General features: G+C 35.9%; 1 protein-coding gene across 1 annotated transcript in view; it reads right to left on the bottom strand.

The window, feature by feature from the left end:
- The window catches only part of LOC137393984 (uncharacterized), a 45,849-nt gene extending 19,890 nt beyond the window's left edge, over positions 1-25,959 (bottom strand). The window contains exons 1-16 of the mRNA XM_068080701.1: positions 25,908-25,959; positions 25,197-25,324; positions 19,249-19,400; positions 18,618-18,748; positions 17,768-17,907; positions 16,287-16,458; positions 14,914-15,065; positions 14,356-14,517; positions 13,559-13,592; positions 11,994-12,764; positions 9,750-9,776; positions 8,300-8,476; positions 7,098-7,215; positions 4,836-5,008; positions 2,943-3,030; positions 1,591-1,684 (exon numbers count right to left, since the gene is read on the bottom strand). Coding sequence (XP_067936802.1) covers positions 1,591-1,684; positions 2,943-3,030; positions 4,836-5,008; positions 7,098-7,215; positions 8,300-8,476; positions 9,750-9,776; positions 11,994-12,764; positions 13,559-13,592; positions 14,356-14,517; positions 14,914-15,065; positions 16,287-16,458; positions 17,768-17,907; positions 18,618-18,748; positions 19,249-19,400; positions 25,197-25,324; positions 25,908-25,959 — 2,571 coding nt within the window. The remainder of the gene's footprint in view (positions 1-1,590; positions 1,685-2,942; positions 3,031-4,835; positions 5,009-7,097; positions 7,216-8,299; positions 8,477-9,749; positions 9,777-11,993; positions 12,765-13,558; positions 13,593-14,355; positions 14,518-14,913; positions 15,066-16,286; positions 16,459-17,767; positions 17,908-18,617; positions 18,749-19,248; positions 19,401-25,196; positions 25,325-25,907) is intronic.

Raw genomic sequence — 25,959 nt, 5'->3', positions numbered from 1 at the left:
AATAAACAAGTGAAGCATGGACAGCAGTAATACCATTTCATGTGTAGACAACTCCTGTGTAGACAGCACAAATACTTTATATCTGGGTTAGATCACCTACAACTCATGTGTAGACAGCACAAATACTTTATATCTGGGTTAGATCACCTACAACTCATGTGTAGACAGCACAAATACTTTATATCTGGGTTAGATCACCTACAACTCATGTGTAGACAGCACAAATACTTTATATCTGGGTTAGATCACCTACAACTCATGTGTAGACAGCACAGATACTTTATATATGGGTTAGATCACCTACAACTCATGTGTAGACAGCACAAATACTTTATATCTGGGTTAGATCACCTACAACTCATGTGTAGACAGCACAGATACTTTATATCTGGGTTAGATCACCTACAACTCATGTGTAGACAGCACAGATACTTTATATCTGGGTTAGATCACCTACAACTCATGTGTAGACAGCACAGATACTTTATATCTGGGTTAGATCACCTACAACTCATGTGTAGACAGCACAGATACTTAATGTCTGGGTTAGATCACCTACATCTCATGTGTAGACAGCACAAATACTTTATATCTGGGTTAGATCACCTACAACTCATGTGTAGACAGCACAAATACTTTATATCTGGGTTAGATCACCTACAACTCATGTGTAGACAGCACAAATACTTTATATCTGGGTTAGATCACCTACAACTCATGTGTAGACAGCACAAATACTTTATATCTGGGTTAGATCACCTACAACTCATGTGTAGACAGCACAGATACTTTATATCTGGGTTAGATCACCTACAACTCATGTGTAGACAGCACAAATACTTTATATCTGGGTTAGATCACCTACAACTCATGTGTAGACAGCACAGATACTTTATATCTGGGTTAGATCACCTACAACTCATGTGTAGACAGCACAGATACTTTATATCTGGGTTAGATCACCTACAACTCATGTGTAGACAGCACAGATACTTTATATCTGGGTTAGATCACCTACAACTCATGTGTAGACAGCACAGATACTTAATGTCTGGGTTAGATCACCTACATCTCATGTGTAGACAGCACAAATACTTTATGTCTGGGTTAGATCACCTTCAATTTATTCAACGTAAGCCAAAGTTGTCCCAATTCACTGAAAATCATTTAACTAAAATGTTAATGCACAAAACTTTTTGTTATATAATAAACAGAAGTCTAAAAAGGAATGGTATAACAATTTTTAGAACACGAATTGCCTTATCTTTCTGGTGGAAATGTGTTTTTTATATACACAAGTGCTCTCAAACTAGACCCTGATATGTTATACATGTATGTCCCCATCTAAAACCAAAAAAATTTATACAATAAATAGCAAAAAGCATTTTATTATAAGTCTTAAAACAACTGTACCAAATAAGAAAGCTGAAACAACTAGGACCCAATGCTCGCAAAAAGCAATGGCAGAACTTAGAGGAAACAGCGAACAAGCCCATAGGTTTGCAGATATTACTCTGAAGGTCAAGGCGAAAGGTAGCAATGCTTATGCCAATTGTGTTTTAGAGATTAGCTGTCAGAATATAGGTATACCTGTTCAACTGCCTGCTGAACAACAGATGGATCTGTAACTCTGGTTTCCTTGAGAACAGCTAATATCTTATCGGCCGGTAGACCTAAGGCACACCTACATGATAAAGTTATATTACACATATTAGCTACTGAGTGCATGTGATGTAAGCATAAGAATATAATGCCAGTTCACACTTGTTTCCTTAAAATATGATGATAAATATAATGATGAAAATTATGATGATAAATGTAATGATAAATATAATGATAAATAAAATGAGAAATATTATTGTTTTTTAGCTCATGTAGGCACTGCTTTAGATAAAATGATTTTCTTTGGATGACTTTCACAGTGTATATCTATACTGCACTGTTTACAGCTAAGTGTGATTTGGGTATATCTTCCAGCTCTATACAGTACAATATTCAAATCCTGAAGATGATGCTGACGACAAAGAAAAGAAAAGTTTTATAAGATAAAACTGGTATAAAAACAGCCAATACTACTCATAAAAAACAGCCTATGGTGCGGAAATCTAACAACTGGCTTTGACCTTAAAAAGTAATCTTCACGACACCACATGGCACAAATGATTCAATAACAGCTTTTAAACTCGGGGAACCAACCAAAAGGAGAATTGAATAAGTAATCAATACGTAACATAACGCTGCTCTAAGGTCCTTTGATTGTCCCTCATATGTTGTACGCACAGCAGGAGAAATATTAAACAGAACACAGAAGTAGACATGATTAACATAATTAACATTCTCTTGTCCACTCAAATAGCAATGGAAACATTTTGATAGTCATCTGATGGTCAAAAAAGATTTGAGGCAATAAGAAAAAGGAATTTTTTCAGTTTCAATACATTGGCAGTTTAAAAGCTGCCAGTAAATATATGCAATAAATGGTGCCTGCCAATATTGCCATCTCGTAACCAATATTTTTTAAAGATGATGAGGTGTCCACAGACATACAATCATATCCGGCCAGTCTTGGCTCCATATTATTCTGACAAACACTTGAAACGTCTAAGATTTTATCAACAATAGGGTTTACTGAATATGCATGCAAGGGTGCTCAGACCTAATCATGCAAATGGTGAATAGGATTTGTCTATAGGTAGGCAATTTCTCCACAGCAAAACTGCTGATAGTTACAAAATACGGCCATGCATGATGGCAGCTGACAAGCGATTGATTAAACCCATAACATCCAAGCAGTGATATACAGTTACACTTTCAAGAGGCTGTGAGTTAATGTACTTGATAAATCCACCTGAATACAAAATACGTGTGTAGAATTAAAGTAAGTCTAGGTTTGATCAAATAAAAGTGCACGTAAATGTTAAAATAAGACAAGATTTATTAACCTGTTTACAACGAGTCGCAGCAACAACGGATTGTTGAGATAGTCCGCAGCCTCTTCTAGTTTGCTTGCTTCTGCCTCTTCGAAATTTCCTAATAGCAGTATGATTAATATACTTATGGTTAACATATTTATGGTTAATGTTGTGGTTAACATATTTATGGTTAACATGTTCATGATAAACACCATGATTAACATATTTTTCATAAATTTAATGGTTAAAATTTTAATGGGTAACACATACTTATGGCTAACAATGTGGTTAACACATGTATGGTTAATATATTTATGATTTACGATGTGATTAACATATTTATGATTTACGATGTGATTAACATATTTATGATTTACAATGTGGTTAACATATTTATGATTTACGATGTGATTAACATATTTATGATTTACAATGTGATTAACATATTTATGATTTACAATGTGATTAACATATTTATGATTTACGATGTGATTAACATATTTATGATTTACAATGTGATTAACATATTTATGATTTACGATGTGATTAACATTATTATGATTTACAATGTGATTAACATATTTATGATTTACAATGTGATTAATATATTTATGATTTACAATGTGATTAACATATTTATGATTTACAATGTGGTTAACATATTTATGATTTACAATGTGATTAACATATTTACGATTTACAATGTGGTTCACATATTTACGCCTCGTTGAATGCCCGCCGTTACACAGGTAATAAAAAGGTGATTACAAATATACATATACAAAGACTGCACAATGTTCTGCGCAAAACATTTATTTTTAATCAACATAAATATTCTAACTCTTAAATGAAGATGTTGGTTTATTTCTATGTGTGTCCGGCCAATGCATAATTCAAATATTTGAAAGGTCAAGGCAAAAACAGGTTGTTGAAAACATTTCTTACTTCTTATGCTACACATTCGCTTAAGATTTAAAACAGCTTATCAAAATTAGCAGGTAATGTAGTTGCCATTGGCTAAGCTTCTTTATCCAATTAATCTGAGTAACTTAAGCTAGTAACTTAATCTAGTATAGATCTTTATTAGAATAAGAGCTGTGTCTGCTCATCTGAAACCAGCATTAGGAAAAAATATTGCACCACACAGGAATAAAACCCATACATATGGTGGATGCACGGATGTTAGGCCAAGCACACTACCACTCAGCCACACAGCCACCTTGCCATGGCTTGGAATAATTGTACTTATGATTGTTACGCGCCATTATCTCTCACTCAATCATGATCTTCAAGCCTAGGATAGTAACCAATAGTATTTTCACAGGCGCTGCTAGTGTTAGGCTAAGTTTGGGCACATATTTTTTGTGCTATTAAAGATTGGCAGGTGTAATAAGCAAGCCCACAATTACTTCAAAGTATGGGATGGCATCTGTGTGGTGTAGTGGTTAGCACGCATGTTTGTAAAGCCAGTGTTCTTGAGTTCAATTCCAGTGCAAACCAGTCTTGTTTGTGCGTATTTTATCGGCATAACTGGATAGATGATAGACGACAGACAGACAGCAGAGAAACACTTAGATTTATATAGTGTATATAGATTAACATATTTATGTTTTACGGTGTGGTTTACATATTTATGGTCTACATTGTGGTTAACACATTTATGGTTCACATATTTATGGTCCACAATGTGGTTCACATATTTATGGTTTACAATGTGGTTCATATATTTATAATTAACATATTTATGGTAAACATTGAGACTAGCATAATTTGGAGTTAACACTGTGGTTAACATGAGTAATACGATTATAGCTATGCAAATTAATCACTAGCAATGAGCTCAACCTGCTGAACATTTAGTACAGCCAAGATAGGATAACTACCTACAATTCAAAACAACAAAATGAAGTGACGGTAGTCTACCTGCACAAAGGTGCTTCACAAACAACCTGGCTTCCTCTCCTGACAGATCTGACACTCTAATACGTTCTGAAGAGTCCAGGCCTTCCTCCACTGTATCCAAATATTTCAAGTCCTCATGCTTGAACTTGTCTACGGTTTGCATCATTAACTCTAAGAGCTCTTTCATTGATTCTCTGATAACACAAATCAGACAGCTGTTATTAGCACTAGAGAGTGTAATATACTGGAACAGGCAAAAACATAGATATATAGTCTTAGCAAATACCTATATTCTACAGTAGAGACTTTCAAACCACAACAATAACATCCCTCCAGTACAAACAGTACAACCATACCATCCCTCCAATACAAACAGTACAACCATATCATCCCTCCAGTACAAACAGTACAACCTTACCATTCCTCCAGTATAAACAGTACAACCATATCATCCCTCCAGTACAAACAGTATAACCATACCTTACCTCCAGTACAAACAGTACAACCATACCATCCCTCCAGTACAAACAGTACAACCATACCATCCCTCCAGTATAAACAGTACAAGCATCTCATCCCTCCAGTACAAACAGTACAACAATCTCATCCCTCCAGTACAAACAGTACAACCATACCATCCCTCCAGTACAAACAGTACAACCATACCATCCCTCCAGTATAAACAGTACAAGCATCTCATCCCTCCAGTACAAACAGTACAACAATCTCATCCCTCCAGTACAAACAGTACAACCATACCATCCCTCCAGTACAAACAGTACAACCATACCATCCCTCCAGTACAAACAGTACAACCATACCATCCCTCCAGTACAAACAGTACAACCATCTCATCCCTCCAGTACAAACAGTACATCCATACCATCCCTCCAGTACAAACAGTACAACCATATCATCCCTCTAGTACAAACAGTACAACCATACCATCCCTCCAGTACAAACAGTACAACCTTACCATTCCTCCAGTATAAACAGTACAACCATCTCATCCCTCCAGTACAAACAGTACAACAATCTCATCCCTCCAGTACAAACAGTACAACCATACCATCCCTCCAGTACAAACAGTACAACCATACCATCACTCCAGTACAAACAGTATAACCATACCATCCCTCCAGTACAAACAGTACAACCATACCATCCCTCCAGTACAAACAGTATAACCATACCATCCCTCCAGTACAAACAGTATAACCATAATATCCCTCCAGTACAAATAGTATAACCATACCATCCCTCCAGTACAAACAGTATAACCATACCATCCCTCCAATACAAACAGTACAACCATATCATCCCTCCAGTACAAACAGTACAACCATACCATCCCTCCAGTACAAACAGTATAACCATACCATCCCTCCAATACAAACAGTACAACCATATCATCCCTCCAGTACAAACAGTATAACCATACCATCCATCCAGTACAAACAGTACAAGCATAATATCCCTCCAGTACAAACAGTATAACCATACCATCCCTCCAGTACAAACAGTATAACCATAATATCCCTCCAGTATAAATAGTATAACCATACTATCCCTCCAGTACAAACAGTATAACCATACCATCCCTCCAATACAAACAGTACAACCATATCATCCCTCCAGTACAAACAGTACAACCATACCATCCCTCCAGTACAAACAGTATAACCATACCATCCCTCCAATACAAACAGTACAACCATATCATCCCTCCAGTACAAACAGTATAACCATACCATCCATCCAGTACAAACAGTACAAGCATAATATCCCTCCAGTACAAACAGTACAACCATACCATCCCTCCAGTACAAACAGTACAACCATACCATCCCTCCAGTACAAACAGTATAACCATACTATCCCTCCAATACAAACAGTACAACCATATCATCCCTCCAGTACAAACAGTATAACCATACCATCCCTCCAGTACAAACAGTATAACCATAATATCCCTCCAGTACAAACAGTACAACAATACCATCTCTCCAATACAAAAGGTTAATAAAAAAACAACGAAATAAAAAATCGGATTCTGAACAGGAGAAATTGGGATCTGAATAGGTGAAAAAATTGATCCTAAACAGAAGATGCTAAACGAAGAGTAAGGTATACAATACACTAGCATTAACGGTCGAGTTTGGGCAATCCTTCACCACATCCCTCAGACCTGGCAAATGTACTGTCAATTGTTGCAAACCACCAAGCATACTCTCTTGTTAACTAATACTAAAGCAGCTCCTAGATGCTCGCTAGGTCACCTACCTTTTTTGCATCATTCCCTTGATGCTGTGTCTGATCTCTTCTACCTCCGCCTGCGAATCTTTGGGTATTCCAGTTATGTTAGCAGCGTCAATGAGGTTTACCATGGAGCTCAGGTGGTCTGCAAGTATCAAATAGGTGTGCATAGTTCCATGACCATTAGCTTGATCAATCACTCCTACACTTTTAGTACCTGCTGTTACAACAGGTTCAACAGGTACAAAAAGTACACAACTAAAGATGTATCAAATCGTGTTAGCTAACGTTTTACATGCCTTCTATTGACAGAGTTAAACAATCGACAGCATACAAAGATTACAATTAGTTTTCTTCGTAACAATGTCTTGAATTGTCAAACATACATATTAGAGGTTAGATGATTGAACATTTTCTAATATATTTAAAAGAACTAACATGTGTATACTACCAAGTGGAGTGGTACTAGTCAATAACGAGACTTAGTACAAATATTATGTCCGTTACCAATACAGTATAATAACAAGACTTGGCCTATAAGTAAGGTTATCTCCCCTAAAACAAACTAGAGGCATTATGAAAAATTGATTGTTTTCTAGTGTACTTTGGTAGCGTTTTAGTAATTGGGCAGCGACTATATCACAAACAACGGCACATTACTAACGACGAAGCAAAAAATTAAGACTTGTCATCTTTTTCTAACCATCAATAAAAAAGTAGACAACTTGTTTTACTATATTTTATGTAAATTATAAAACTTCCATATACACCAGACTGGAATAATTATAAAATAATTTCTTGGTTCGGGTGTTAGGTTAACAGGTGAGGAAATTTCCTAATAATCAGTTTTGTTTTTGACAGACCTCTTTAGCCTGTAATCCTACACTGTAGATGTATTCATGAAGCTCATTTGTAGCCAAGGTAAGAAAAGAATGCGTAAGCTACTCTCCTAATTTGTTATTTGAACTTACGAGATTTGCATAAAAAGAAATGAAGTAATTTGAAATGGAAACACAACTCTAAAAGAAATAGCTTGTATATTACCGGTATGTTCTTCCAAGTGTTGCTAGAGTAGAAGGTTGTTGCAGGCAAAATACTTGAAGCATTGCAGTGGCATATGTAGGTGTACCGGAGGCAGCGTAACCTAGCAACCTCACAACTAACAAATAAAACCTGGCATACTATTCCATAAAGAAAACGTACAAAAAAAATACACCTCATGAACTTACCGGAGGCAATCTTCAGATATTTAAATAAACCTTCAGATGTCTCCTCTGTCGCAGCCTTAGATAGTGCATCTTCTACGCTAGCTAAGCTCTCTTGTAGAAATGTTGCATCTAGGTTCATATCCGAGCCATGCTCTTCCGCAACAGGAATGATCATACTTTTCAGGGCATGTACAACACCTGCCAAAAAAAACTAAAAACTTTATGAGAAGCAAAGATATTACCCGATAGGATAGCATGATGTAGGGTAGAATTGTAGATCTGTGTAACTATTTACAAAATAGGTAAAGATAGTTGAGTTCCTGACATCTTTTTAATTCGGGGCTTACTCTGTTAATCACATACGTACATATGAGACATAAAACCAGGTCTCGGTTATGACTTTGGTTGTCTGTCACAATTCAGAGATTTGCATCGGCCGATAGCCATCCGGGTTGGTTATCAGATGCAGAGAGTTAAATATTCGTTTCACCCAATTATTTTTAATGCTAGCTTCAAAAATTGACCAACACACACCCACTCAATACTTACCTTCATAAATTACATTAACTTTTTGCTGTACTTACCTTTAATGTAGCAGTGTACACAATTACCATTTAAAAATATATATAAAAAAAATTGTTGAATAGTTTGAACAGAAAGAATTTAAACACAAAAACACTTGTTTCAATATTTGAATTTTCAAAACAGTTCAAACAGCACAGTAGACCTGCAGGAAATAAATAATAGACGACATGGTGATGGTGTACTATAGATGGTATACTTAGTAGTTGGAATACCTGATCATGCTTTGGAAGCAATTAGTTAGGTAACGAAAATACAATGCTCGATCCATAAAAATTACATATAACTTACATTACTCGTTGGAGTAACTGTTTACTAGTATGATCCTTTTGTAACATGGCCCAATGATAATTTTCAGAAAAATAAGGAATCAATCTAAACAACTCACTTCACAATATCGTATTGTACCTTACCTCACAGGTTATACACTACCTTACATAGCTTTTTGACTAATCATTGTATCTTACCTTGCAGGTTATACACTACCTTACATAGTTCTTTGGCTAATCATTGTACCTTACCTCGCAGGTTATACACTACCTTACATAGCTTTTTGACTAATCATTGTATCTTACCTTGCAGGTTATACACCACCTTACATAGTTCTTTGGCTAATCATTGTACCTTACCTCGCAGGTTATACACTACATTACATAGCTCTTTGGTTAATCATTGTACCTTACCTTGCAGGTTATACACTACATTACATAGCGCTTTGGTTAATCATTGTACCTTACCTCGCAGGTTATACACTACCTTACATAGCTCTTTGGTTAATCATTGTACCTTACCTTGCAGGTTATACACTACATTACATAGCTCTTTGACTAAATATTGTACCTTACCTCGCAGGTTAATTATGGCACATTTCCTCACAGGTTACACTTACCGCTGTAAGAATCTGTGAACTGTCGAACTGAAAAAAGAGAACCATTAACGTTACAAATTTTCTAAATTTTATCAATATTGTTTGTCATTACAAAAAATTTAATTGCAAAAAGACAGTTTGATATAGTTCTCACATTAAAATTTATTAAAAGTACTTATTCAATGCAGAAGGAAACCCGTATGATAATTATACCTCAAGGAGGCCAAACCTGACCAGTCAACAGCTACCAACAGGTATGTCTTGTAACGGTGCATCTTAGGTTGGTACAACGTGCATACAACGCATGCGCAACGCACATACAAGGCACTTTCAACGCACAAACATTGTGGATACAACGCGCATACACTATCATCACAACGCACATACACTATCATCACAATGCATATACGACAGTAATTAGAAAATAAATAGAATACTTTGTGTAACGTTTTAAACCTGTTTTATTACCGGACTATAAATATAAATAGAATATTGAATAATAGTATAATAATATTACTACTATTATTATTATTACCCATTAATATTGTTAATAATGGGTAATAATAATAATGTAGTAACAGTGTCACGTTGTGGCGCATGCATTGTTACTTACTTGTGTCGACGTTGTATCCACAATGTTTGTGCGTTGCAAGTGCCTTGTATGTGCGTTGCGCATGCGCTGTATGCACGTTGTACCAACCTAAGATGCACCGTTACCAAAATAACACCGATACCAAACCTGACCTGTCAACAGCTGCCAGCAGGTATGTTTGATAGCAGCTGAAGGCTAGATTAAAGGAATGATAAATTAAAGTTGTGATACGTATTCATTTCTGAATGAAACAACCAAAGGATGACATGAAATGTAAATTATTTCAAGCAAATTACTAAAAGGTCCCAGATAACTGATTAACTTTAGGCCTTGTGAATCTTCTATATATAGTTTTTAATGTTTGTCTGTATGTATTTCGGTATGTCCAGCTGTAACTATTAAATCTTGTAACAATGAATCCGTAGCGCACAAGATTTGATCTCAGCATCTCCCATTCACCAGTCCAATCCCTTACCAATTAAGCCACATGAGCTTGATGAATTCATTAGGCGATATAGGTCGATATGCGGGTAAAAATAGCTACTGCACTCGCAACGTACCGGCACTCTTATTAGTAAGTTTACTTTAATTAGCCATTGGCAATGTGCCAGGCTAATGACAAGTGGCATTGTTTATAAGCAGAGTTTATAAGGGTGGCATAGCTATCACTGTTTATAAGCTGATTTTTAATACCTGTGCAACGCCGGGCATTTCGCTAGTGCTGTATAAATCATACGACCGTGTACATATTCAAGATTTACAATTCTTTACAATGATTATTTATTGAATCAGTATCTTAACCAAGGCATCAATAGAACACATCTAACTCAATATGCTTATTTTGTTACACTAACATTATTTTTTAGAGCGTGTCCATTTAAAAAAGCTTTTTACAGTTGGACCTTGAAATGATCAAAATCTTTGTGGTTTGTGGTGACTCTGAACTTTCGTTTTACACTCACTCAACAGAATTTTTTTTGCGACACAGTTTAACTACATGGCTGTATATTTATAGCAAAGTTTCCAGCAATACATTTAGCTTTTATCTTGGAAAGAGACAAAAACTCTTCAGGGCCAGACTGAAATATCTAGAAAAAACACCAAAAATGTTACTTTCATATTTATAAATTTAAAAGCTAGTGTGTGTATGCGGTTCGGCTTGTCCATCTATAGCTATTAATGTCTTGGAATGATGAATCCGTATCGCAGAAGATTTGATCTCGGAACCTCCCATTCCCTAGATGATATGCTAAACCATTGAGCTACGCTAGATTGATGGATTCGTTAGGCGCTATATGTCGCTGTGTCAGTGAAAATAAGCATACGGCTCTCTGTTAGGGTGCAACGTCATTTTATGCTTGCTCTCACGATTTTTATTAGTAAGTTGACTAAAGTTTATTACTAGTTTACTCAAATTAGCCATTGACAATGTGCCAGGCTAATGGTAATCGGCGGACAACTACATTACCTGTCACTGTTTATAAGCTGATTTTCAACACCCGTGCAACCGCCGGTCATTCCGCTAGTAATAATAATAAAACTGAGTAGGACAATTACTATTGTTATAATTGTATAAAAAAGGGCAAGACGGCAACAAGACGGCAGCATACCCTGCATAGAGTGCTATCAAAGAGCTATCAAGTTATCCCACACAAGTTCACAACTATACTTACGATCAGAAATGTAATCCAGCTTTTTGATGATTGTTTGAGCGGTGCAATCAATTGATATATGTAGAAATTCGGAATCGTCTTCCCGTGATGTCACAGATAGAAGCAAGGCAATATTAGAAGGAATTTTCTCTTTACAGAAAGAAATGAATTCGCACAATTCCATGTTTGAGGCAGCCAGTTTGTCAAAGCCGTCCAATACCAGAACAACAGGCTTTGTAACTGATGCAGAAAGCTCATCCAATAAACTTTTAAATGACTCAGCCATTTTTGAAATACTTTTGTTTGTGATATCATGTGAGAGTAGGGGTATGCGGTATATGGCTGTGAGCTGCTTGCTGAGGCTGAGAAGAACACGGGGGAGGGTGGTAGTCAGACTAGTAAGGCCACAGAATCTAACTAAAGTTAGTGTTTCATCAGCCATTTCGGAGGGCAGCTGGGCGCAAAGCCAAGTCTTGCCTGTCCTCTGACCACCAGAGACTACAATAGGTGAGCTGGTAGTTTTAATCGAGGAGTTGATGGCAGACTTGACTTCCTGCAACAGACTCTCACGCTTGAAGGCACTATCTGACAGACTGTGAGAAGTGTTAACATGGTTCCAGATGTCCTCAGACTCAAATGGCTCAAGATAGACATTAGGCAACAGAGCTCGCTCCTGCTTCTGGATGTTCACTCGTCTCTTTTGAGCCTTGACTATGACTCCTTCGAGGTCTGTCGTGCTTTTAACTGACTTTATGCCTAAAGAATCTGCGAGTTTCTGACAGTATTCCCGAACTGAAACAACAACAGGCCATCTAAAATTCTAGTCTATTTTAAACTGAGATATAGAGCTAGTCTATTTTAGACTGAGATTTAGAGCTAGTCTATTTTAGACTGAGATATAGAGCTAGTCTATTTTAGACTGAGATATAGAGCTAGTTTGTTTTAGACTGAGATATAGAGCTAGTCTATTTTAGACTGAGATATAGAGCTAGTCTATTTTAGACTGAAATATAAAGTTAGTCTATTTTACACTGAGATATAGAGCTAGTCTATTTTAAACTGTGTAAAATTTAAATTAATAAACTTTATATATATGTTATTTTTTGCTTTTCCTTTATATCATTAAAATATATTTTTGATTATTACCAAAAGTCTGTCCATTATCACCATGTCAGGTTTCCTTTCCTTCACATCCGTTTCACTCTCTTATTCACAGTAACTACCCGAATGTGTCAGAGATCTTTGATAGAGCTTATCTAAAGACGCCAGCTAATGATGTTCTATTATTTGTTGTTTAAATTCTAAAAAAAGCATTGCTTTTCATTTTTCTCTCTACTAAACAACAGACTTCTCGGTATCCACGGGTTTATAACAAAGATAATCATAAACTTTATACAAATTTGCAATGCTAAGTGCAAGCAGAATATAAGCTTAAAGCCAAATGTCTGATCAGTACTCAAACAAAATGACATCCACACACTCCAACACCAACTGAGTCAAATTCATTTAAAATTGTGAATGAGAATAACGGAAAGTGACAAAATGGCTACCAAAAGACAGCCTGGTAACTAGCTACATGTACTTACAGTGAGTAACAAACTCCTCTAGTATTGACTTTTCCTGAAACAATACAACTCAAAAATTATCAAAAGTATAGTAACTATTTTATAAAACTTGATATGAAAGACGATAAGAAAAAAAGGATAAGGATAATCAACTGATTACTGTATTTACACCCATGAAAAGTGGATCAGAGACAGGCAGGTGAGAGAGAATGGGAGCAGGTAGATTCAAAGGGAGTATGGAAGATGCATCAGAGACAGGCAGGTGAGAGAGAATGGTAGCAGGTAGATTCAAAGGGAGTATGGAAGATGCATCAGATACAAGCAGGTGAGAGAGAATGGGAGCAGGTAGATTCAAAGGGAGTATGGAAGATGCATCAGATACAAGCAGGTGAGAGAGAATGGGAGCAGGTAGATTCAAAGGGAATGTGGAAGATGCATCAGAGACAGGCAGGTGAGAGAGAATGGGAGCAGGTAGATTCAAAGGGAGTATGGAAGATGCATCAGAGACAGGCAGGTGAGAGAGAATGGGAGCAAGTAGATTCAAAGGGAGTATGGAAGATGCATCAGAGACAGGCAGGTGAGAGAGAATGGGAGCAAGTAGATTCAAAGGGTGTATGGAAGATGCATCAGAGACAAGCAGGTGAGAGAGAATGGAAGCAGGTAGATTCAAAGGGAATATGGAAGATGCATCAGATACAAGCAGGTGAGAGAGAATGGGAGCAGGTCGCTGTAAATAGGCTAAAAAGAGGTTTAACAGAGTTTATGAAGCATAAAAGAGAAAGTTTAGTGACGCTGCAAATATATTTATTTGTACATACCTTGGAAGAATGTTCAAATTCTGCGGCGAGGTTGTAGATATCGGTATCGTGGCGACTTGGTTCATACATTTTTCCGCCGAAGAGATCATTCGCTTTTAGAGCATGTTCTTTTATAAGGACAGGGGGTGGTACGCTTTCAGTTGTCTTATTATTGTCTTCAGACTATGTAATCATAAGTTTAAACATCATATAACTGAACTGAGTAAGTCGGTTGAAGAAAAAACTTTGCTATAAAATTCTAGCTCAAGTTAATATAATATATATACATATTTTTATATATTATATTATTATATAATATTATATATAATTAAATATTTAATATTAACTAAATAAATTAGCCTTAATAAAAATTAGCTGCAGATTACTAAAACCGTAACCTAGTAGAGAACTAATTATTGCCTGGATATGATCTGCTGCTTCCTTGTTTTTGCTGCCATTACTCTGTCTAAAGTACACCATAGCAAGGTAACGGCCTGTAAAAACCTTCAGCACAAGGTACTTCTCCTATCATGACTAACACTAAACAAACACGTACAGGGATTGTTGTGCAAGACAAACCTCTTCGTCTTTCTCACAATTAAAGCAGTAGACGGTAAGAAGAGAGTTGTTCTGCTGCTCCACCATCAGTTCCTTGACATCCTTGAGATGCCACAAATGTAGCAGGTTGATAAAGTTTACGCTTTCAGTTTTCGGATGTTTCATGCCGTGACCTAAACAATACATGCATTTGATCAATTAGAAGTCTAAATGAACAATCCTATAACAGAACTATAAATATATGTAATCTATATGGTAAATGGGATTATTCCATGAACAGATTATTCAAAATGAAAATAATATTTTTTGCTAGTAATTGTATTTGAATTTATGTAATCTTGAACTTTGTTTAAAAACAAAAAACGTGAGAAAAGTTACGTAGGTCAACAATATTTTATTGAGCTGCTAATATTAACAAAAAATGTGTTTTTGTTGCAAAAGAAACATGTTTTTTATGGAAAAAATGTATAAGATTTAGAGAGTGTCAATGTTAAAGCAAACAATATGATGCTTCAAATCTCACTGACTCCCTAAACCTTTAAATCTCACTGACTCCCTCAACCTTTAAATCTCACTGACTCCCTCAACCTTTAAATCTCACTGACTCCCTCAACCTTTAAATCTCACTGACTCCTTCAACCTTTAAATCTCACTGACTCCCTCAACCTTTAAATCTTACTGACTCCCTCAACCTTTAAATCTCACTGACTCCCTCAACCTTTAAATCTCACTGACTCCCTCAACCTTTAAATCTCACTGACTCCCTCAACCTTTAAATCTCACTGACTCCCTCAACCTTTAAATCTCACTGACTCCCTCAACCTTTAAATCTCACTGATTTCCTCAACCTTTAAATCTCACTGACTCCCTCAACCTTTAAATCTCACTGACTCCCTCAACCTTTTCATGAGACGAATAAAAATGTTTCCCACATTCTTGTTTACTGGGTAGCTCAGTTATGATCTTGATACATAAAAATGCTTAATATATAATTAAAAATTTTAATACCTACTATTATATATTCATATATATTATTATATATTATATGAACTTACAGAAAATTTTTGTGTTGAAATATTAAAAAAATCATAGTTCCTTTAGAGAGGATGAGTACCAACATGGGTGTAATGAAGATGGGTGTATATTGTTGAAAAAGATATTAAATTGATTTGGTTATGCGTAGCTTCATTTGTCACAAACTTTGTTGTTCATACAGCTTGCAGATTTCTATTAAAACTATGATATAATATATTATATATAAATATAATATATTATAACTTTAAAGTTAATTTTCAAGCCCATGTTCAATGTGTAGTAATGATGTATGACAGAATATAGCCTTGGGCTAAATATAGCAGGTATAAGTTCTTTGTTTTCAGAGTTATGTAACTCACCACACAGGAAAACTGTTATTCCTCCTTTCATGGGCTCAGGCTTTACAAGAGGATTCTTATACCACTCTGGGATAAAGTAGTTTATAGTTTCATCAGGTTGCTCCAAAAATGTCGCTCTTTTTGCCTGAGCGGCATCTAAGTCTCTCTTCCTAGAGGTCAAAGGTCGGGATTCCTAAAACACCCACAAATATTTTATTATGATTACAACAATATTTGCCAAAGCTGTATTTTCAGATATAAAAAAGGGAAACATGCTCATTTCTTGCCCAAAGGCAGTCCACTAAAAATAATCAGTGCTAATTTTCAAATGAATAGCAAGGACATGTTTCTACTTATAGATATTGAACTGTTATACCATTCAAAGCATTATCAATCTACTCAAAATTATCTCTATGGCAAATATTGTGGGTGAGACTGTCTGTTGCTACTGGAAATTACATGTCACTCATTGCTTCCAGTTGTTAAATGTATGTTCAATGACATTTCAATCATGTAATGCATGCCTATAACTGGAATAAATTGTGTTTAAACTAAGAAGTTTGAAAAGTTTAGTAGAAAATTTCAATACAACGGATTGATGACTATAAAACTATTTCTGGTAAAATCAGCAGTTGAGCTAAAAAACTAATGCTAACTTCTTCTGCTTGATCTGTCCTATACTTGCAGAAACATGTACTTGTTTCTGAACCACTAGTAACTGACCTCATTAGTAAACACTTTGGCTTTTTACTCTCAACTCTTAATTACCTTGTACTGCTGTCCTTTGTGTTTATGCGCTATTTCTTGACATTATGGTTTTATTTTCTCATCTGTTTTGAGAATATATGTGTGACTTAAAGAGAATTTGTTATTAATAGTCAGCTATTTTAGCGCTATATATAATAAAAATAAATATATATATTATATATATAAATACATATAGATATAAATAAATAATAAAAATAGTAACCATAACAATAAAACTGTCAGGTTTGATAGTGCTATGATGACCAGCAACAAGATCGGAGAATTCAAAACATGAATAAGCAAGTTTGAACTAGCTGTAAGGTTGCAAGGTGTGAATCAGAGCTTTTGGTACCAATGTTTCTAAAGGGGTTAAGGGTGATTACCAGCAACATAAGAAAGATTTTCTGGTTACATTTAGCATTCATCGCAAATACATACTTTGTATGGAAAATGATGTGAGCAAATGCCACAATATGATGAATCATGGGAAACGTTTAGCTGTTCCATTCTAATCTACTGCCTAAGTGTGCATTAATGGGTAGCATACCTACTGAAACTGTGCACCAACTAAAATCCAAGGATATTAGACTGTATATAAGATCTGCGATAATATTAGCCAGTCCGTCAAGGACATAACTTAGGCTAGATCCCAACTGCAGAAAAAGTACATGAGCCTCACTCTTTCCGGACAAGCATGGCTTTATATGAACAAACCAGTAGCTGCCACATGCTTGCTAAAAATCACTCCATCATACCTGTCTAGAGGCAGATGGCTTCTCGTTATCCTCTGGTTTCACAGGAGATGGGGGCACCATGCTATTTGTCACCGTTGATGACTTCTCTCCATACTCACTCTCTGATAAGTTAGAGCTCTTCGACTTAATTCCAGGTAAAACTACCAAAAGAAAAGCTATGAAATTAGTACAGATTATAAATTAAATTATATAGAGTTAACAACTTCAGTTTGCCTTCAAAGAAGATTAGAGTGCAATAGTTCCATTGAGAGACTCACTATTAAAAAATATATTATTATCAGTGTATCATTGTTCAAATCAACAAGTGTATGAGTGCTGCAAGTAACAAAATTACTGACTCGACACATCCACTGTTGAACATATAAAATAGATAAAAGACAGAGTGGCAGCAAGACATTTGTACATAGTGAACAGGTATGAAACAGGGCATAGAGACTAGTGGTAAAACAAAAGTACTAGCAACAAGTACTAGTAAAAAGTATTAATAGCAAGTACTACCAACAAGTACTAACAACAAGTACTAAAAACAGGTGCTAACAACAAGTAGGCCTACTAACAACAAGTACTAACAACAAGTGCTAACAACAAGTACTAAGACGCACTAACAACAAGTACTAACAACAAGTACTAACACGTACTAACAACAAGTACTAACAACAAGTGCTAACAACAAGTACTAACACGTACTAACAACAAGTACTAACAACAAGTACTAACAACAAGTACTAACAACAAGTACTAACAACAAGTACTAACACGTACTAACAACAAGTACTAATAACAAGTACTAACACGTACTAACAACAAGTACTAACAACAAGTACTAGTAATGAGTACTAGCAAGTCCTACCTGGTTTGTTGCTGGCAACACTTGAGGATCTGGATGGCGGTGTCACAGTCCCCTGTTGAGAGTTTGTTGCACCGCCTCGTGAGACCGGCCCATTTAGTTTTGCTTTGGCAGCATTCACAGAGACAGCAGGCCTAAAATGAGCGTCAAAGGTTCAAAAAAGCAAGTAAATCATGACACGTAGTCATAAGTTGCCAACCATAAGAGCTGGTCGTTGTACCAACGAGTTTTAAGATATCTACCTAGCCAAAAGCAAATCATGAAATCATTTCATAACAAACCATTAACATGTAAATTAATAGTTTTGCATTGCATTTGCTATATAATACAACACTGAAACAATATAAGCACTTGGTGGTAAGAGTAGAACGAAAGTTGTGGTTTCAACAGGCACGCAACTTTATGTATTTGAATCTTTGTAGAGCGCATATGTGAAAAAAAGCAGAGTGAGGCTAGCAATAACTTACCCTATGTTTTTGCTACAATGAAAGATATTTAGTCACTAACACCTAGCATGAGTATAACGAAGAAGTGCGGGCAGTTAACCAGACACACATAAAACTACTCAACATAGTCCTAGCAACCAGCCACAGCAATACAGAGTATCTAATCACTCAACAACACCCAGAATTACTTCTTAAGTACTGGAACATTAGGTCTATTTTTAGGATCCCACGTGTTTAAATTGGAATTATCTTCTCGTTTTCCATTGTTGGGCTGGAGTGGGCGTAGTTTAGAACTGCCAAGCGGTTTAACAGGCTGGACTGGCCGTGATCTTCTCTGTACCTACAAAAAAGGTAGAGTCGAAAAACGTAGATCTACTATAGGAAGTCACAAAGTTCTAGAAATCATTGTAGAGCCTGATAAATCTTGTTACAAAAATAACTTCTTTCATCGACATTTCAAGTATCCCTCAGGTATGAGTCAATATTTGAGCTGCAGTCTATGCAAGATAAGATCTCATATAAAATGCATTCTTTCCATCATCTATTCAATTTTGAAAGTTAAAAAGTTAGGTTTTGCGTTTTTATGGGTGAAAGATGTCCTACAGTTTATGAGCACTTTTTTTACTTCAATGAGCATGTGTTCAATAATGACATGGTTTTCCAGCATATATTAACTAAAAACAACCACCATACCCGAGTATCCACTTACTACAGAATAATACACTAACAGAAGTGTTCCGCATATTGACAGTTAACAGCTGTTATACAAGTTATTTTTTCTTTATAACTAAAAAGTGAAGAACTAGCAGGTCAAAAACTGCCCATTCTGCAACAATTTACTGAACAGTGTGCGATCTCCTGACAGAAAGTATTTTTAGCCATCAACAAAATCAACACATGATTGCAGTACACAAAAAAAAGACACAAATTTTTACAAAAAACAGATACATCATCATGAAACTAAAACTAGGCCAGGCAAAAGGATCTTGAATCAGTGTTAATCAACAAAAACCTAAGAAATTCTGAACATTTGAAAGAGAGCCTGGAAAAATTATTTTTACATCGCCAAAAATCTCCTTCAAAATAATTATTTAATGAAGGAAAAGCTATAGGCATGCTTTAATCATCTTAAAGTATTACATTTAGATTATATAACATTATGTCATCTAAGAAGTACAAAAATACAAATATTAGATAGAAAGCTACCAGCCAGTTTGCAGAGCTTGTGAAGACCCAACTGCTATTACTAAAAGGAGTTCCAGCATATATCTAACACAGCTATAAACTAAAAATACTTACGAGAGACTGAGTCTGGCTTCCTAACTTCTTGGCATTAACTCCTACAGTGCAAATCAATATATATTATGAAAAATTGCTATTATAAAGTGAACATAACTAAAGACCGTTATAGCTGAGCATGACTATTCATCAGCTGCAACAACAAACCACTGAGTAGACCAACTGCAGACGACTGATCAATATAACAATCATTCACCTTCTCAAACTCACATACCAACTCTACCGTGCAGCGTATTGAATATGTCAAGACAGACAGCAGGTAATCATGTGATCAGGAAGGAATTAAAACATCTGGCAGCGGATAACCACTTATTTTAATAAGTTAATACTACAGCTTATGGAACAATATTGACAGTTTATATGTACAATCTTCTATAAAAGATGGGAGGACAGGACATGGAATGGCAAGAGTCAAAGTACATAGTGTCTGTGAATGTATTGTATGAGCTTATGAATTTCTATGACAGCTATCCTGCTTTGATACGTAAAATAAATCACATGATAATACAATTTTCCATATCAGGCGTACAATATAAAAGTAGCCTACAGGTATGCTTCAGTTTCAGATGCGGGTCAAACAGAAGTGCTAGTGAGATTCTGTGAACTTAGGAATCCGACTAACTACTCCATCGGTTGCAAGTTGCATGACTCCTTAATCATTAATAAGCACAAAATGGCTACAGAATGACAGAGACAGTTGCATGACTGATGCATGACTGATGCATGACTATATGCATGACTATATGCATGACTACATGACTATATGCATGACTGTATGCATGACTGTATATATATATATATATATATATATATATATATATATATACGAACGACGGAAGACAACTAACAAACACTGAGATTTATATACACATATATATATATATATATATATATATCTACTATATAAACGGCAATCGTTGTCTGTCTGTCTATCTGTCTATCTGTCTATCTGTCTATCTATCTGTCTATCTGTCTGTCCGCCTTATAGAGCGGTCTTTTCTTTTATCGTCGTACGAATTTCGATCGTACGAAGCGAACTGAATTAATATGTGTAGTAACGGTAAATAAATTATAGAGCGGTCTTTCTTTTTCCATTCGGTCGAACGAAGCCAAACGAATTAATATGAGTACTAATTATCGTAATTTCGTAATATCGTAATTTTGTAATATGGACTATTAGCCGCTACTTTTCTCTGACCATTTGAGCCAAGCGGCTTATATAAAGGTGTGGCTATTCTGTTGTTTTTCTTTCACCGCTCGAGCGCATTAACCAAAATCCCTTGTTAGCACGCTTTTTAAATGGCAAATTTTCTGCCGTGTTAAAAAGCACCTTTCCTGAGTTCTGCAGCCTATACAAAGGTGTCTATACAGCTATACAAATTTACTATTCATTAAATAAAATAAATTAATGAGTAGTTATTTACATGCAATTAATATTTACTGCCAACGTGTACCGAGAAGGTCACGTAAACGTTTGTTTCTTGGAGCCACTAGAAAAACGCATTTTTCACCTACTAAATTTCCACATCAAAAAGGTAAGTGTTTCTTATACGATGTTGTATTGTCTATGAATTGCTACATCTCCACTACTTAATAACGTTGGATTTGCCGCTGTTCGTGATAGTGGGTCATGTTCATTTCCTTCAGCAGCCGAGTTACTAATTTTTTTCCAGCTCTGAGTAGGCCTACTGTAACTTACTATTACAGAACTTTCACGAGTACTCCGAGGGTTGCGATACGCTATTGTGAAAAGAAAGAGAGCAGCTGCTATCGACTTACTGTCACCCTGCATCAGCCATGACCAGCTATACGTCGCCTGCTCAAAAGTAGGCACACGCCGAACACTGGTTCTTCATACGCCCGACAGAAAAACCAAAAATGTCTATCCGCATGTGTTGCATTGAACTAAGGGAGAGAGAGAGAGAGGGAGAGAGAAAGGGAGAGAGGGAGAGCGAGTAGGAGAGGGGGGGAGAGAGGGAGAGAGAGAGGGAGAGAGAGAGGGAGAGAAGGGGAGAGAGAGGGAGAGAAGGGGAGAGAGAGGGAGAGCGAGGAGAGAGAGAGGGGGAAGAGGGAGGGAGAGAGACGGAGAGAGGGGAAAGAGGGAGAGAGAGGGGAGAGACGGAGAGAGGGGAAAGAGGGAGAGAGAGAGGGAGAGCGAGGGGGGGGAGAGGGGGGGGAGAGGGGGGGGAGAGAGGGGGGGGAGAGGGGGGGAGAGGGGGGGGGGGGAGAGAGGGAGAGAGAGAGAGAAAGAGGGGGAGAGAGGAGATGTAACTGCATAGTTGGCGTTGTTTTACAGTATGAAAGACAACTCTCAATAAACCTCTTGCTGTGCAAGAATCTGATCCCGTTGACGGGTAATGCAGCTAGTATATATGTATATATATATATATATATATATATAACTGTATATATATATGTATATATATATGTATATATATATGTATATATATATGTATATATGTATATATATATGTATATATATATATATACAAGTTATATATATATATATATACAAGTTATATATATATATATATATACAGTTATATATATATATATGTATATATATATGTATATATATATAACTGTATATAAATCTCAGTGTTTGTTGTCTTCCGTCGTTCATTTATCCAGCTATAGCAATTAAAATCTAGCAATGAAAAATCCGCACAACACTGGAGTTGAACTCACAACATTCAAAGTGTATTTCTATATACAGGTGCATCTAACCACTAGGCTAAGCCGTTCTTATCATCCTTAAGTATCATATCTATTCTTATCAATAAATATTCTGTACGAGAACTTTTTTAATACCTATGCAATGTGGGGCATTCAGCTAGGCGATATATAAATATATATACTAGCGGAATGCCTGACATTCAGGGGTAATAAAAAAATTTATGCGCAGAAAATTTACTTTTAATTTTGAGTTCTTACTTCTTATGCTACACATTCAAAAATTCATTCAAAATTTGAAACAGCTTATAAACATTGGAAGGTAATGTAGTTGCCATATGGTTAAGTTTCTTTACCCAATAAATTTGAATAACTTAAAGGTTGACTTGCAATAAAATTCACATTACAGTTGTTTGGTATCAAAAGATTTGCCATGTCTTACTCTGTTGTGTAGTAGGTGCCAAATATGTGGGAATGTGATTAAAAGCTCTTAAAAGCTCAAAAACGAACAGAAAATCGCAGCGACACGAGACCGCCCTAGTTTGGATTCGTTTTCCAAAACGGCTAAAATGTGACGTATGTGTGGGAGATGGTTTATGTTTACACTTTCATGCATCCTTATTCGTCGAACTATTTTCACAAATATACTTCACGCTTGCAATAAAAACCATGTCTATTGTTCTTGCGCGTCTATTTTATCGGCATCGTAATGCTGCAACTTTGAGCACTAATATCTCAAAACTTAGCATAAAAATATGTTTAATTTTTTAAACTTAGCTTGAACGATTGCATATCATCCTCTGATGAAAATGATGAGCCCTTTGGTCCGCTGTGATGGTCGAAAAATGCTGTAGAAATTGTTCGCGCCATATGGCGGGAATTGTAAGTCACATGATCAAATAATGTTAGTTTCAGTTCAAGTTTGATCTAATTTCTAAGTTCCAATCTACGGCGGCTTTTTGTTTTTGAGCTTTTAAGAGCTTTTAATCACATTTCCACATATTTGGCACCTACCACACAACAGAGTAAGACATGGCAAATCTTTTGATACCAAATAATTGTAATGTGAATTTTGTTGCAAGTCAACTTTTAATATAGTATAAATCTTTACTATAATAAGAACTGTGGAAACAGACGTACACAGGTTCTCAGGTACATCTGTCGGAAACCAGTGTTAGAAAAAAATTTGCACTTCACAGGAATCAATCCCATACACTTGTCAGAGGCACGTATGTGAGGAGAAGCGCTCTACCATTAAGCTACGCAGCTACCTTGCCAATGCTAATAATAGAATAAATTTTGCTTACAATTGTTATGTTGCCCGTCATGATCTCTCACGCAATTATGATCTTCATGTGTGCAAGTAATAACCAATAGTATTTTCGAAAGCGTTGCAAGCGTGCATATTTTACCAGTGTAATAAGTATGGCTACAATTATTCCATAGTATGGTATGGCCGCGTAGTGGTTAGCTCGCCTGTCTGCAGAACCGGTATTTCCGAGTTCAATTCTACTGGGTAGAGATTTTTTCATTCCTATAACTTGATCGCTGTCTCTGTACAAACCATATATACATGTATATATATGTGTATATGTATATACATGTACATACACATGTATATACATATACATATATATACATGTATATATGGTTTGTATAGAGACAGCGATCAAGTTATAGGAATGAAAAAAATGAATGACATACTTATATGTATATCTATCTATATATATACATATTTCTCAAAGTTGGTCGTGTGTGTATTCGTTCGTCGTTGTGATTCTCCAGCTATAGCTATTAAAATCTTAGAATAAAAAATCTATATTGCGGAAGATTTGATCTCGGAACCTCCCGTTCACCAGTCCGACACCTTACTAATTATGCCACATTAACACGAAGCTAGGCAATATATGTCGCTATATGGGAGCAAATACGCTACCGCTTTCTGTCACGACGCAAAGTGATGACGCAACGTCATGAGAAATGGTAGCTCTTATTAGTAAGCTTACTCAAATTATCCATTGACATTGTGCCAGGCTAATAGTAAGTGGCAGGCAACTTTCATTACCTCCCATTGTTTATAAGCTAATTTTTAATAACCGGGCAACGCCGGTCATTCATCTAGTGTACTTATATACACATTTTATTATATCATGCATATTAATACATTAGTGATGAAGGTCAATAAGCTAAATTTGACTGAGCTGGCAATAGAAACATCACCTGGAACAGTTGACTTAGTAGACGGTGCCTCCAATGAAACCGTGCTGGTAGTTATCTTCTTCCAGGTATCCTCTACACAAAACATCACATGACATAAAGTTATGAAGTGTAATTGCGCATTTCTTTACTTCAACTTAGAATTCTTGTTAGGCTGCTGATTGTTACAGAATCTCAAGATAACCATTTATTTACTGTACAAATGATATAGGATTAACAAAGGCAATATTGCTGCACTTGGGCTTATAACAACAGATCATAACGGTGCAATCATAACCATATGGTGAATCTGTTCAGTTTTTTGTAGATCTTCCAAGTTAAACTCTAAAACTTTATTTTTAAAACATGCTAACACTATTCTCATAAATTCAGACTTCAGGCCAATGTGTTATTCTACTGTTTCAAAACTGTTCCTGCTATTGCATAGTTTGTTACAATGTTTTCTCCAAAACTGTTAGTAACTTTGGATGAAATTTGACATTTTGTTATGAAAATAACACATATAATGGTTAAAGACAAAAGTACAAAATTGGCAGTTCGCTACGTGTCTTTAAATTAATGGATAATGTCACAGTGAGCCATTGCTAAGATTGTTTCACTATTATTGATGTAGTGCATTTTAAAAAAAATGTTTAAAGTTGGAAAAGAGAAAACTCACCTGTGGTGGATTTAGTAGACTTGGAAGGCGGGGGATGTGGTTTGTAGGGCAT

Source organism: Watersipora subatra, chromosome 4, assembly GCF_963576615.1.
Source record: "Watersipora subatra chromosome 4, tzWatSuba1.1, whole genome shotgun sequence".
NCBI lineage: Eukaryota > Metazoa > Bryozoa > Gymnolaemata > Cheilostomatida > Watersiporidae > Watersipora > Watersipora subatra.
Note: the sequence above shows the minus strand (reverse complement) of the source record. Positions and strands in the feature narration are given on the sequence as shown.